General features: G+C 35.7%; 1 protein-coding gene across 5 annotated transcripts in view; it reads right to left on the bottom strand.

The window, feature by feature from the left end:
* Nucleotides 1–3,959: 3,959 nt before the first annotated feature.
* SNAP91 (synaptosomal-associated protein, 91kDa) overlaps nucleotides 3,960–15,117 on the bottom strand; it is a 214,858-nt gene continuing 203,700 nt past the window's right edge. For all 5 annotated transcript variants that reach the window (XM_006870651.1, XM_006870650.1, XM_006870653.1 and 2 more), the window contains 4 exons: nucleotides 13,837–13,920; nucleotides 12,250–12,354; nucleotides 7,220–7,322; nucleotides 3,960–5,379 (listed from right to left, as the gene is read on the bottom strand). In XM_006870651.1, the coding sequence (XP_006870713.1) occupies nucleotides 7,230–7,322; nucleotides 12,250–12,354; nucleotides 13,837–13,920 (282 nt within the window). In that variant the 3' untranslated portion in view covers nucleotides 3,960–5,379; nucleotides 7,220–7,229. The remainder of the gene's footprint in view (nucleotides 5,380–7,219; nucleotides 7,323–12,249; nucleotides 12,355–13,836; nucleotides 13,921–15,117) is intronic.

Raw genomic sequence — 15,117 nt, 5'->3', positions numbered from 1 at the left:
GAAGAAAGAGTGACAAACCACTTCTGAATCGCTAGTCACTGAAAACTCTATGAATAGCAGAGAAACATTGTCAGATACAGGACTGGAAGGTGGGAAGGCACTCAGAATGCGACTGGGGAAAAAAATGCCTCCTCAAAGTAGAGTTGACAATGATGACGTGAATTTTGGCAATAGAGTGCCAAAATCCAGGTGATCCAAAATAGCAGATGACTCCGAGTTTCCCTGCGACACATTTATAAGGCTTTCAGACAGCAAGGTTTGCTTTCCTGTTCAGGTTTTACAAATACAATGGCAAACTATAATAGTGTAATAACTTACACCAGAGCTGTTCTCTATTCTTAAAAAGAGAGATGAACCACAAGGATGTTGGCATTCTGGAGATGAATCAAAACTGGCTTAACTGAGGAGAGCACAGTCACTAAAAGATGATTGTCCTTCACCTTCTTGTTAGAAGGGGAACCTTCACGGCACTGCCCCTTTGCTGGGCTGCTCTTTGCAGACATAGACAGTGTCTCAGGCTATGATCTTTCTCCTTCTTCCAGCCCTAATGACTACACTCGTACCCACTGCTATGTCTGTTTTGGGGCATTTTGCATCTGAATAGTAAATGCTTCTTCTCACCACTAAATACTTCTTCTAGTGTTTTAACAAACCACCTTCAATCTACAAAGTATGTAGAATTTTCGGATCTCAAAGAACTGCCCAAGTAGAAATGTTGTCAATCCTGTCATTAGGCAAAAGCACTGCTATCTCTCATTTCTGTTCTTACTTACTGCCCTTTCCCAGCTGGTACACCTGTCTCACAGTGGTGGTATAGCAGAAGAGTGGGATGTGAGTTGCATCTATATGTGTAACAGGCACTTATGTTTCCTGAATTCCTAAACGCATTTAGCACTTCTGATTATTGTGTTTTATTAAAGAATAATTCCTGTCATTACCTTTTTATATTTCTGTCTTCTTAATCCTTTGGAGTTCATATAATCATAAACAAATAAGAACAAGGTTTGTAGCAAAAATAACCATAAACACTTAAAAAGTAACATCAGCAATATTCATTATTACATTTTGCTAACTCTTTCCATGCATTATCTCATTTAATAAGTACATAAGCAGAAAATTCCCCAACTTGCCTAAGGTAACAATTGGTGGTTGAACAAGAATTCTTTTCATGTGTCTGACACAAAACTCATGTTTCTGCACAAGCCTCAGCATCACATCAAAAAAGTATTGTTAATATGGTGGTGGTGGTGGCCACTTGGCAAGCCACTCAGCAAACAGTAGCAGTGATGGTAGGGGTATTATGTTCACATACACACATACAAAGTAAATCTATTAACCAGTAAAGTTTTCTCTCTTTCCAAGAATAAAAAAACTATTCTTTTTCTAGCTCTAAGGCAGTGGTTCTTAAATCCTGGTCTAGGGACCCCATAGGGACTCCAGAGACCCTTTTTATAATAAGAGTGTAAACTGTTTTCAGTTAATAATATTAAGACACCACTTTACCACAATTTTACTCATAGTAGAATTTTCCAGAGGCTGCATGATATGGGCTATTGTAACAGATTCGATGCAAAAGCAGATATGAAAATGTAGCTGTCATTTAGTAAATCTACACTAAAGAGATTTGAAATAATGGAAAGAAAAATGTTACTCTTTTATTTTTGGGAAAATTCTCTTTCATAAAAATACTTTGTTAAAAAGCAGTTGTCTAACGCAACTAGAAGTATTTATCAAATAAATTATAATTTATAATAAATTATTATTTATATTAAATTATTATTTATAATAAATAAATAGATTAATTATATTTTTATAATAAATAGAATTATTTATAAATCCTATTTTAAGATGAATTAGTACACAATTACTTTACAATGTAAATTTCTAATACAGTAACTATAGATAGATATAACCCACATAAACAAAGGCTTTCCATGAGCCTCAGATTTGAAGAATATAAAGGGGTCCTGAGACCAATGAATTTCAGAACCACTTGTCTGAAAGCAAATCTTAGAATATTTATTATCTTTAGGTTGCAAAATGGTTTGAACAAGCATGTTTTTAGGGTTGGCATTAACTTAGATAATTTAGTGACCCTGTGTAGGCTTTCAGTCTAGTGCATTACCTTGTAGTGACACACCAGGACTCCTTAAGTGCAGTAAACAACATAAAAGACAGAAAACAAAGGAGGCACTTTAATACTGAAGGAATCATTCCTGCAGTCATTACACCATTCCTAAAGTGATTAAAATCTTCAATGTAAGCTTCCATTGGTGTTGATTTTCATTGGTTCATTCTTCTATTACAATGTCTGACGAACAATGACCAAATCTCTGATAGTTTTCAATAATAACTGCACTACATGTAAGCTGTTTTTCAGCAGTCAGAAACAGCAAATAGCCCAGCAGAATATAGGTAAGGGAAAAGAACTCCAAGAAACAACATACTTGTGTTCATCTTTCAGATACTTACCTGGCCCCTATGAAAGTGCTAGGCGCTGAGGATAGACCTAGGAGAACCCAGTTCCTGTGTTGGAGCAGTTCATAATTGGACAGTGTAAATGACACCTTTACTGCTAATTCTAATGCAAAATGATAAGTGGCTTAAAGACTTATGAAGGTGGGGAGCAGGAGTGGGCCATGAAGACTTAAGTGGGATTTGGCCACACTGGTAGGGCTGGTGAGGTCATTTTACGGAGACAGCCCTTGTGAGTTAGTAAAGTGAGAACTTGATGTGGTCACATACCAAACATTGTGTGTATATATATTTGTGCATGCAGACAGAGGACTGGAGTGAGGTAAAGATGAGGCTAGATAGACACAGTAAACCAATACAGAAATGCTCACCATGTAAAACTGCAGCGGTAAACTGAGCCTGTCTTAAAAATTACCCAGAGAGGTTAGTTTTTTGATTGACTGCTCCGAAGACTTTATTGAATGTCTCATCCATAAGACAATTTCCTTACAATGACACTGATAATCTCACTATAGCAAAGTTTCAGTATCTGATAGAAAACTGAAGTTCTTTCTCTTGTTAGGAATTTATATTTGTTATATTTTCAAGCCATTCAATGATGAGAAAAAAAATTTGTACAAACATAAATAACAAAATATTAAATTTAAAATTAGTTACAACCTAATATGCTCAGAAAAATCATAATATGTCATCAAATTGTTGTTGTTGTTATTTGCCATGGAGTCAGTTCCGACTCATAGTGACCCTGTACAGGGTTTCTGAGGTTATAAATCTTTACGGGAGCAGAAAGCCTCATCTTTCTCCCACAGAACAGCTGGCAGTTTCGAACTGCTGACCTTGTGGTTCACACCCTGATTTGTAACCACTACGCTACCAGAGCTCCTTACTAGCTTCTAAAAGTTAGCTCTCACGATACAAATCCTAGTTAACCAAGGGAAACATAATAATAAAAATATACTTTTTATCTGATAAATTCTTCTATTTGTGTTAGACAACTGTTTTGACATGTTATTATTATCATGATAATTGAACTGTAGGCATGTTACTGTTGTGTGTTGTCAACTTAATTTTGACTCATAGTGACTAGACGTGACAAAGCAGAACTGTCCCATAGGGTGTTCTTGGCTGTAATAACTGCATATCTCCACATCTTTCTGGCATAGATTCTCTGGGCAGATTCAAACTGCTAACCTTAGGCATAAAGTCTTCGATTTTATTAAAAGGAGCTAGTCTAGATTTTGTGTGAGAGAGTATATATATGCACATGAGTGCAAATGTGTACATAAACCAACCTAAAATTATATTATTCTTCATTTTCCTTGGACAATTCTCACAAAACTATTATAAGACTGTGACTGCAAAATTGAAAAGACAGTCCTTCCTGGATATTTAAAAATTTCAATGTTTAGAATATACTCTGTGTGTCATTTGAAACATACTTTTGCCCTAAAAAACAATGAAAGAGAGAAAGGTTATGTCTGCATTTTCTTTGTTCAAGGTGTTTATTGCATCTCAGAGGGCGTACATGCACTGGGTTTTTAAATCAAAATACAAAGAAAAGCCATTTTGAAATTGGTTTTAGGTCATTTTTCCCCATTACATTACAGTGTATGTTATCCCCACAGTAAAGTCAGATACAACCACTTTTTAAATGGTACCATACATCTATTAAATAATTTGAAAAATAGGCAAATGCCTTTCCAACCCAATATGCTTTTACAAAGAGCTGCCAAGCCACTAGCAACACTGATCAACAGTGACCTCATTTATGCATCAAACTCTTAAGCCAAGCCATCAGCACAGACAGTATGACAACAAATTAAAAATTAAAGAAGACAGTATGTACAGTAAAGGATACAGTTCTCCGAACTAGTTTAAACCCTAATCACAATGGTACAACAAAACCTACTTTGAATTCCGTTGAGGAATGGAAGAATACTAGTCTACAGAACACACAAAGAAATACTAAATTAACAGATGTACATAAACCCCACAATAAACTAAAAATATTTGCAGTAAATTTTAAATTACAGATGTACCTCAGGGTGCCTTCATCATCACTTGAAGTAGCGCATCTCTAATTGATTTTTTCACTGACATGATAGCAATGGACCCTTTATTTTTCAGTGCATCTAATCAAGAATGAATAGATAGGTCAATTTAGGTGCAAAATCTGTCAAATATAGTTAAAATATATTTTTTTAATATAGCAGTGATAAATATGGAATTCTTCCCATATGATTTCTCATTCTTGATAAGGTCGCTTCAAGGAGAAGTATTTATCATGGACAGTAACTTTTGTCATTTTTTAAAATAAAATTTCTTAACATATACAGTGCCACAAAAATAAACATTTCTCACAACAGTTGAAGTTCCTGTGATTGAAAAATTGTACTCCACACTGAAAAAAGTTTTGTATATTTAAGAGTGTTTTTTTTCCCCCCCTTACTATTTGATGTTACCACACTATGTTTGTAACAGAGATACAGAAGAAAAGAGAACTTATGGGGAGAGTTTGTTTAGGTTTTGTCCAAAAGGTATATATACATTGAAACCTTCAAAAACACAAACACATCTTTCCAAATGGCTCACCACACAACAGCTGCATCATCCGTCCACGGGCGAGGTCCAGAAAAGCACAAAAGGCATCAGAAACATCCATTCATTGTTTATATCGTACAACACACAAGGGACCCAAATACACTACAATTTTGAGAGTAGGGATAACAGCTAAGGTAGTACACAGTCCTAATGTTCACTTTCACAGCTGTGCTACACATTTTGGAAGAGAGTTATGAGTAAGCATTGGGTTTGGTACTGGTGGCTCACTTTGAAACTCTGAGCATCGATCCTATTTGAAGTCTCCAAACTTTTTTTTTTCCTATTCAGTCACAAAAATTGCAGCTGTAAAGATAAAAAGCACTTGAATTAGAAAACAGACGATTACATAATCTTCAAACATCTTATCTCCCTTGCAAATCTGCTTCACAATTATTCCAGAAAAACCTTAATATAAAAGATCTCTGTATGTTAACAAATATCCTTTTTTGCCCCACATTTATATACTTTTTTCGGTTCTTTAAAACAAGCTTAAAATTTTAGCCAGGAAAAACAAAACAAAACCCAAATACCTATTTTTAATGTATTATTTCATTTGAGATAAAAATTTTACCAGTAAAATTTTGAAATCTGGGTAATTATTAGAAATATTAGTAGTAAGATACTCAGTATGAGTAACCTTTAAAAAAAAGTAGTGAAACTAAAGGAAGGCATGCTCTGACATCCATAATTTTCAACTTCTATTCTGTCCTGTGGTTCAATCCTGATTCATGTCCTAAACAGTCAGAGATAAGCAGTAAAATAGAAGGGAGCTGTATCTTTAGGGTCTCAGTGCCTTCTTCAGTCGTGCCACTTCTCACTTTCCTCCCTGCCTTATTCATCCTTCACAATCATCTCAGCTAGGAAACTTCTTGGGCATTTCAAGGCTGAGGTCCCTACTCTGAAATCATAAAATGGTCTATGTTGGTCTCCATCTTGACTCAATCTCTGAGGGCAGGGACTGTCTTGAGCAAAGTTCCTGGTATCTGATGAGAGTGATATGTACTGAATACGGCTGCTCTCTGCAGTTTTCTTGACCAGTCTTGAAATGTTAATTGCCTTATTTTACTTGTGCCCGAATCAGCTCAGGCCAACTCAAAGTGGAATAGAAATGCCGGACACAGGAAGAATATACTTGGCTGAGATGCCATGGCATTAAGTGATAGAATATCAATCTTGTGTAAGAAAAAGATCATAAAATAGGAATCCACAGTAATCTTAGTAGACACTGAAGAAAGCTTTTAATAAAGATAGACAGAAGATGTATGATACAAACAACTCTAGACAGTGGTCCAAAAACTTGGGACACTCATCCTATCCTCCCCTTACTGGCTGTGTGACCTTGGTCAAGGTACTTTATGTTTAAGGACCAGTTTCTTTATCTGTGGAATGGAGATAAAAAGTATCTGACCAATGTGTGCTACAAGGTTTGACCTCCAACTGAGAAGATGAAATGAGTTAATTACTGGGAAATGGCTATGAAAAATACTGTGCAAATGAAAGACAGTATTATTAACTGCTCATCCACAGTAATTATTTGTTACACATCTTCCCACCATGATAGGTGTTACAGTTAAACATTCTTCCTTCATCAGTTAACTTCCATAAGTTCACTGATCACTTCCTAAATTATATTTGACAATATTAAAATAGAATATTAAAAATTCAAAATTCAGCTAGAATGCAGAAACACAAAGGGTAATAATCTAAGCTTTACTTTGTAGGCAAAAATAAGGAGAAACCAAATAAAAAAGTAGTTAGGTAGCAGATCTATTGTTAGTTTCTAAATACAATATGATGAATATTGACTTTCTGTAAATACCAGTCATCATGAAATAAAGTAATTATTATCTAATTTATCGAACAACTTGGCAACTTGTTATTTTACCAGTATAATCTATGTGCTTTACCAGTATAAGGGCAATTTGGAAGCTTCTTTCCTTCTTAGCTTTATAAATTAAATTAGAGTTTTAAAAAAATTCAGTGATAAAGGCAGTTTTTAATACTGATTTTAAAAGTACAAACACCCAACATTATTAGAGATATCTACTTACAACACATAAATAAACAGATATTACACCTGAGATAGTTAATCATTATACAGCTGATTATTATTAGCTCACAGGAAAAGCTCAATATTAGATACCTTATATTGTTTACAAGAAATCCTTGATGTTAAGATCCGCTAATGGGTCCTTTGCTGGAGGTTTCTTGGGACTCTGAGTGGCAGGTGTAGGGCTTGGAGAAAGCTAATGGAGGAAAAGCCAGCCCAAGACAGCAGAAATAGAAAGCAAACAGATTTACAAGCATTAGGCAGAACACATACCATAGAAAACAAACATGTAGAAGATTAGATGGCTAAAGATTTACAAACTCTAATTTGTTCTACTTATCCATGGTGCTGTGTCTAATTCTGGATTGGTAAAATACACATCAAATGATATTTGGCTTTCTTGAAGTTTTTTGACACCAGATTTAGCTTAAATAAAATTTGGTGACTCTGATAGAATGTTATGGATATAAGTCAGGGAAGATCTGAAAACTAGTCACATAAACATATAATGACTATTTAGTGAAACCAACTAGTATCTCTATAAAAAGCATTTTTATTTTTAGTTATTAGTATCACTAAACTCATAAAGGAATTTAATTTAAATGGCTTTTCTTATAATGAAAATGTGTTTGAAGAAAAATGGAAAGGAAAAAGTTTGCAAAAAACTACTTAAGAATTTACTTAAAATGATTAAGTGTTTCATACAAATTAATTTAAATGAAAACCAAAAAAATTTTGAGGAACTAGTTCTTCAGCTGGTCAGGCAGCTCTCTAATCATAAATATAACTAAACTCCAAACCATCTGTCCAACTCACCCAGAAGACTAAGACTGATTATTAGATACTACGGCTAGGACTATACTGAATTTGTAGCAAAAATAATGAAAAATTACCTTACCTTGTACTGTTTAACCAATACTTAAAATATAAGGCCTTGAGATTTTCATGTAGTCCGTATAGAGTTACTAGGTGATATCTACCATTTCAGTGTAATAAATATCCAATGTTTGTAACACAATGAAAATCTCAAAATCTGGGCATGGACAATGCTATGCTTGTGTTGGTCATTAAACAGGTCCAGAAGTGAGGGCTTTTATGTCTGTTCTTATGCCCAGAATTCACTGACTGACTTGCATTATCTATCACCTAGATTTTCATTTTAAAAATGGAACTAATACTTCATAGGAACTTCTGGAAAAAATTAATGTAAAGCATGAAATTTCTTGGAAGAGAAGAAATTCAGGGAACTGATTCAATAGTAATCAGTTAGGTGGGATGACAGTACATGTTCTAATCAGTTAACAGTGGACCAGTCCAGACATCAATAATTCCAAACTGGTTTGTTATCTGAACCCTCAGACTCGTGTCTACTTTATATAATAGCTGTCTATGCTTTTCTGAAATAGGAAAAACAATCTAAAAATTTATGCATATAATTTACTATAAATTCAACGGCTAATTAAAATACTGTGACATTATGTATTTCTCATTTTCGTTCTTCAGATTAAATTAGTTGGTGCTAACAGTAGTATTGTGCAAGAAAATCAATTGCCTTAAGTAATAAAATCGTATTGATTCATATCTAAAGCTTTCAGCACACAAAATAGAATAAGATTAAGCAATCTCAATGAGGTTCTTTCAAGTTCACAAAAATAGAAGCATCCTTTTATATAAGGATACCATCAAGGACACATTCATAATAAGTAGGATCCTTCTCACAGTTTAAACATATCTAGGTTAAACTTAACCTTTCCCCACAAACTTCCCTCAATTCTAACAAAGATCAAGCCAGGGTCCACTTGTCTAGATTGATTTAGAGGCTGGGATTTGTAGTATTCTAAATTTATATTGTGTAACACCCACCATTCTCTCTCCTAGCCACCATGGTTTTTGAGGAGCTAAAGTGAAGATGAAAGCAAATTTGGAGGACAGGTAGAGTATGGAATTTAGAGACAGATCAAGAAAGCAAAGAATTAAAGTGCCCTCGAGGTCACAGTAGGCATCCTATAGAAAAGACTATATAAATACTCATTTGATAAATTTTAAATATTCTGGCTTCTTGGATTATTTTCCCAGCATACAGATTGAATAAACATGGTGAAAGGGTACAACCTGACACAAACTTTCTTGATCTTAGAAACTATGCAATATTCCCTTGTTCTGTTTTGATCTATGTAGAGAATGCACATAAATACAATTATGTGTTCTGGAATTCCTGTTCTTCATAATTTTTTCAAATCCATAATTTGATTCACAGAGTCAAATGGCTTTGCATAGTCAATAAAGCACAAGTAAACATCTTTCTTTTATGCTCTGCTTTCAGACAAGACTCATCTGACATGAGCAATGATATCCCTCATTCCATGTCTTTTTTTGAATCCAGCTTGCATTTCTGGCAGTTCTTTGTTTATATATTACTGCAGCCATTTAAAAATTATCTTTGGCATAATTTTTGATTACATATGACAATAATGTAATCATTTCTGCATTCTAATGGGCACAAATACCAATCTCTTTTAGTCAGTTATCCAGGTATATGTCTTCCAAATTTCTTGGTATAGATGAATGAGTGGTTCCAGTGTAGCATCTGTTTGTTGAAATATCTCAATGGGTATATACAAATTCCTACAGCCATGGTTTTTGCCAATGTCTTTAATGCAACTTGAACGTCTTCAGTAACATTGGTTCTTGATTATATGGTAACTCCTGAAAGGGTTGAATGTTGACCAATCATTTTTGGTAGTGTAACCTTGCATATACCTTCCATCTTCTTTTGAACACCTGTCTCTTTCAATATTTTGCCCAAGTTTTTGCTATTGTTTGTTAAGAGCCATTGAGTCAATTTTGACCTATAGCGACCCCTGGTGTGGCACTGTGGGTTAATGTGCTGAATTGTAAGGTCAGTTTGAACTGCAAGCTTGGTGCTTCCGCTCAGCAGCTGGTCCTCTGAAACCTTACACAGGGTCGCTATAAGTTGGAACTGATTGGACGGCACTTAACAACAACATCAACAATGTAAACAGAAAAACCATTGCACCATCTTCACAACTGTTGTTATATTTGAGCACATTGTTACAGTCATTGGGCTAATCTATCTCCTTGAGGGTCTTTTTTTTACTGAGAATCTTCAGTGTTGCAACTCAAGGCTTGAATTTTTTCTTTAGTTCTTACGGCTTTATACATGCTGAATGTGTTCTTCCTTCTGTTTTTCTAAATCTAGGTCTTTGTACATTTCATTATAGTACTTTGTATTCTCAAGTTATCCTTTGAAATTTTCTATACAGCTTTTTCACTTCATCATTTCTCCCATTCATTTTAACTACTCTCTGTGCTCAAGGGGAATGAACAGTCAGTGTCTTCTGACATCCATTTTGGTCCTTTCTTTCCTCTTTTAAAAACCTTCTGCTTTCTTCAGGTATAATGTTCCACAACTTATCTGGTCTTCAGTCAGTAGTGTTTAATGTGTTGTCTATTCTTTTTTCTGCCTCTAAACTTTTTATTGTGAATTAAGTGAAGGTTTAAAAAGCAGATCACCAGTTTTTCATTCAACATATCATGCACTTCATTTCATTTCAACGATTGCAATTCCCTCACTTATCCACTTCCTCTCTGTGATTCTTGTTTCCATTTCTCCTCTTTCTCAGACCTTCTGAATTTGTTCTTGGGTAAATGCTGCCCTTTTCATCTTGAATGGCTGACTATTCCATGGTGTGTATACCTCACTAGTATTGTCTCCCTATAAACCTATCTACTGCTCAGCTGAAAATTGAGTCTCAAGGGTGAGTTCAGTTCTAGACCTGAAGGGTAACTAAGAGCCCTAGTCTTAGGTAAACAGCCATAGTCTTACGTTCCTCCAATCTCTTTTTAACCAGTAAGCCTGGTCTTATTTATAATACTGAGTTTTGTTCTACATTTTCTCCCACTCTATCCAGGACCTTCTAATGTGATCCTTTTCACCAGCTAGTTCTTCTGGTCTTAGGTCAATGGAGAATGATGTTCATGTGTTCCATTAGTCCAGTGGACTAATTGTTTCCAAGTATCTTCAATTTTCATCACTCTTCTTTCCTTTGCACCTTAGATGGCCATTCATGAGCTTTTTTCCAGTCTCTACTCATCAAAAGTGGCATGTAGAACAATGTCTCTGTGGACCCTCTTATGCCCTAAGACTATGGTCCTGAGCCCCCAGGCCAGTTTCTCATTCCCTCAAGGTGTTTAGTAATGTCTAAGAAGTTTTCATCCTTGGTGTGGCACCATAGGATAAGCATTCAACCCCAAGGTCAATTTGAACCACGAAGTCAGTGATTCAAACTGACTAGCCGCTCCTTGGAAACCCTGTACAGGGTTGCAGTGAGTTGAAACCAACTTGACAGCACTTAACAACAATAATACTCTACCACATTCATTGATACATTTGAAGCAAAGATAAATATGCATGTAAAATCCAATCTCCTCTTGAGATTGTCTCTAAATCCAGGTGGGATAATATACTCAAGGTCATACTTTGGTTTCCATGGACTTGTTTCAGTTTTCTTCAGCTTCAACATAAACTTTGGTTGGTTGGTTAGTTATGTGCTGTGGAGTCAGTTCCAATGCACAGAGACCCTGTACAGGGTTTCCAAGGCTGCAAATCTTTACAGGAGCAGAAAACCTCATCATCCTCCTGTGGGACAGCTGGCAGTTTCGAACTGCTGATCTTGCGGTTCACAGCCCTATTTGTAACGACTACACTACCAGAGCTCCTACATATGAACAATTGTTGATCTGTTCTGCAATTGGTAGTGCATACTAAACTACAGATCAAAAGTACTCATTTCTCTGGGACAAATGTCTTGGATGTTTTAAGTATCTAGTTTTTCTACCATTCTGAATTAAGTAGGAGAAGAAAAAGAAAAGACTCGAGGACAAGTGAATTATGTTGATAATTTTTCCCCACACCTCACAGTATTGCTAATCATGCTTTCAGATCCCCTTTACTCTGAAGCAACAGGTATGCTACACCAGGACTGAATATGAGGACTATATATGAATATATATATTTTTACAATGGTTTAAAAAGTTTATCATGTGACAGATTTTCACTTATAAATTAATATCACCATTTTGTGGACATTTAAAAGACTGACCTGTGTTCCTGGTCCTGCTGTAGCCCCAAAGGGTGGCCTCATCATGGGCTGTGCAAACATGACTGGCTGCTGAGACATCATGGGCATGCCCGTCCCAGAAGGAGGCTGAAAAGGAAGAGCGATCCAGAGCATGAGCAGAATTCACTACGACAGTGTTCTGGCATTAATTACTTTATTGTGTTTCTGACAATTTTTACAGTATAACTTGTAATTTGGAACTGTGTGCTATGATGTCAATGCTGGAAGAGAGTCACTGATGTGGGGAAGAAAATCCTCATTCCAAATAGGCTTTGTTGTTCATTTATCTTATATATGCTTTAACTCTTGAAAGAGATTTTTTTTTCTTTAAATCTTTTTTACTCATTGAAAAGAAAATTTACCTAAAATTTACTGGTGGTAGAAGTGATGAATAAAAAGCTTTAATATAGTTATTAAGGGTGGATTTTGATGACTTAAGTTAGTATTCCACTTGATAAAATTTATTTTAGTTATGATATTGAGTCCTGGTATGGTGCTACAGGTTAATGTGATGGACTGCAAAGTAGGTTTGAACTACAGGTTGGTGGTTCGAGCTCATTAGCCATTCCTAAGAAACTCTATACAGGGTCACTATGTGTCAGAACTGACTTGACGGCATGTTAACAGTCAGGATATATCAGTTTATTGTAGAACTTAATTTGGTGGAATAACTTACTTTAAGTAACTGACGTTATCACTTTATGTGTTGATTCCTTAAGGTCTAAAGTAGATGATGAAACTTTAAAAACATTGCTTCATTGCATTTTGGGGAGAATATTAGGCTATAGTTGTTGTTGTTATGCCTGCTATGGAGTTAATTATACGGCAGAATAGAACTGCCTCATAGGGTTTCCTGGGCTATAATATTCACAGAAGCAGATCACCAGGTCTTTTCTCATGTGGAACAGATTGTGGGTTCAAACTGCTGATCTTTCAGTTAGCAATTGTGATAGTTAAGGTTTTGTGTCAATTTGACTGGGCCAGGATTCTCACTGTTCTGGCAGTTAGGATGTAGTTATCCCCCAAAATGAGGTCAAATATAATGTAATCAACTCTACGATGAGGTCTGCTACGAGCAGCCAATCAACTGAAAGGAAGTTTCCTTGGGGGTGTGGCCTGCTTCCAATATACTGGACACTCAGGCAAAGCTTACTTGCTCTCTGTTGGGTCTGGAACTGGCAACTGGCTTATCTTCTGTCCTCCAGTTCTTTGGACTTGAACCATTGGCCTGTTGCTTTGCCTGCCAATCCTGGGAGTTGTCAGCAGCCTGCCTGCTGTATGACCTGACAATCTTGGTTTATCTGACTCACAGACTTGGGACTCTTCTACCTCTACAATTGTGTGAGCCATTTCCTTGATAGAAACTTCTCTTTATATATACATATATGTTTCACTGGTTTTGCATCTCTAGAGAACCCAGCCTAATACAACAGCCAAGTGCTTAACCACGGTGTCACCAGGACTCCTTTATGCTACAGCAGTATTGTCTAATTTGGGATTTGGCAAACACTTGAGAAATGTCAATGATATTTCTGTACATTTCAAGTTTTAATACAGGTCACTCCTCACCATTCCAAATCCTGTTCCAGGCTGTCCAACAGATGGGGCCCCAGCTACAGGAGGAACTGAACTAGTTGGAGGTACAGCTCCTTGCTACCAATAGAACACATACAAAACATACACATATACATAAAACAAACAAACAAACAAACAAAATCAACATAGTTTATTTTTACATGTCAGAACGTAATTTTATAGTCTATGTATCTCAAGTATGTTAAAATGCAAGGAAATCTGAAATATCGGTTCTAACTTTTTAAAAACTGATTTTAGCATTATGCCACTGATTATTGAATCAATGATCACTGTTGTGACAATATTTAGATTCAAGGGCTTGCAGCTCGCTGACAACATTTGGCTGGCACGCTATCTCCCTATCTTTATCCTCCACCCCTTCCCATAATGATTCAAATTTCTCTAAGCTTTTTTCTCCTACTATTACATCCTCTGACAGGTATTGTATTAGACCTTTGAAGATCAAGCACTCATACATATTTTTCAAAGCTTGGTTTCCAGTGTTCATCATTATTTTTTTCTGTGTAATGTTTGTTTCACTGTGCATCATGACTGTTGTATGTTTGTACGAGGACCAAAATTAATTCCAAGAATTAGAAAGCATTTAAAAAACTGTGTGTTACACTTTAGATACAACCTCAAAAGTTTCAGACACCAAAATCCCCTAATACTTCTCTTATGTTTAAAATTAACCACTCTGTAATCCCTTAATTTAACTTAACCATTGAAACAAAAATATAATTAGAAAAAAAATATACAGGAATGATGTCAGCAAAAAATGGGGGAGTAAGGAACTTTAAAAGTCCACCCATCCATAACAATAGCAAACAATACTGGTAAAAAATACCAGAATCAATTTTTCAGTACTATTGAAATTAACCAAAAGCTTTCAGTAACTTGAATGCTTATTTGAAAACAAAACAAATAAATAACAACAAGAAGTGACTCTAGGTAAGAAACAATAAAAACTCACCACTGACAAGTTAAGTCTGACTCATACCAACCCTACGGGACATAAAGTTTCCAAGATCGCAAATCTTTACGGAAGCAGATTGCTACATCTTTCTCCTATGGAGCAGCCGGTGGGTTCAGATCATCAACTTTAACTACTGCTCCAACAGGATTCCTTAAGAAACAATTGTAGTTGTTAAATTCCACTGAGTACGTTCCAACTCATAGTGACCATGTATAAGGTTTCTGAGGAGCAGCGGTGGGTCTGAACTGCCAACCTTGTGCTTAGCAGTCCAGTGCTTATCCTACAGAACCACAGCAGGA

Source organism: Chrysochloris asiatica, unplaced genomic scaffold (assembly GCF_000296735.1).
Source record: "Chrysochloris asiatica unplaced genomic scaffold, ChrAsi1.0 scaffold00146, whole genome shotgun sequence".
Taxonomy (NCBI): Eukaryota; Metazoa; Chordata; class Mammalia; order Afrosoricida; family Chrysochloridae; genus Chrysochloris; species Chrysochloris asiatica.
This window is presented reverse-complemented; position numbering and strand designations above follow the sequence as displayed.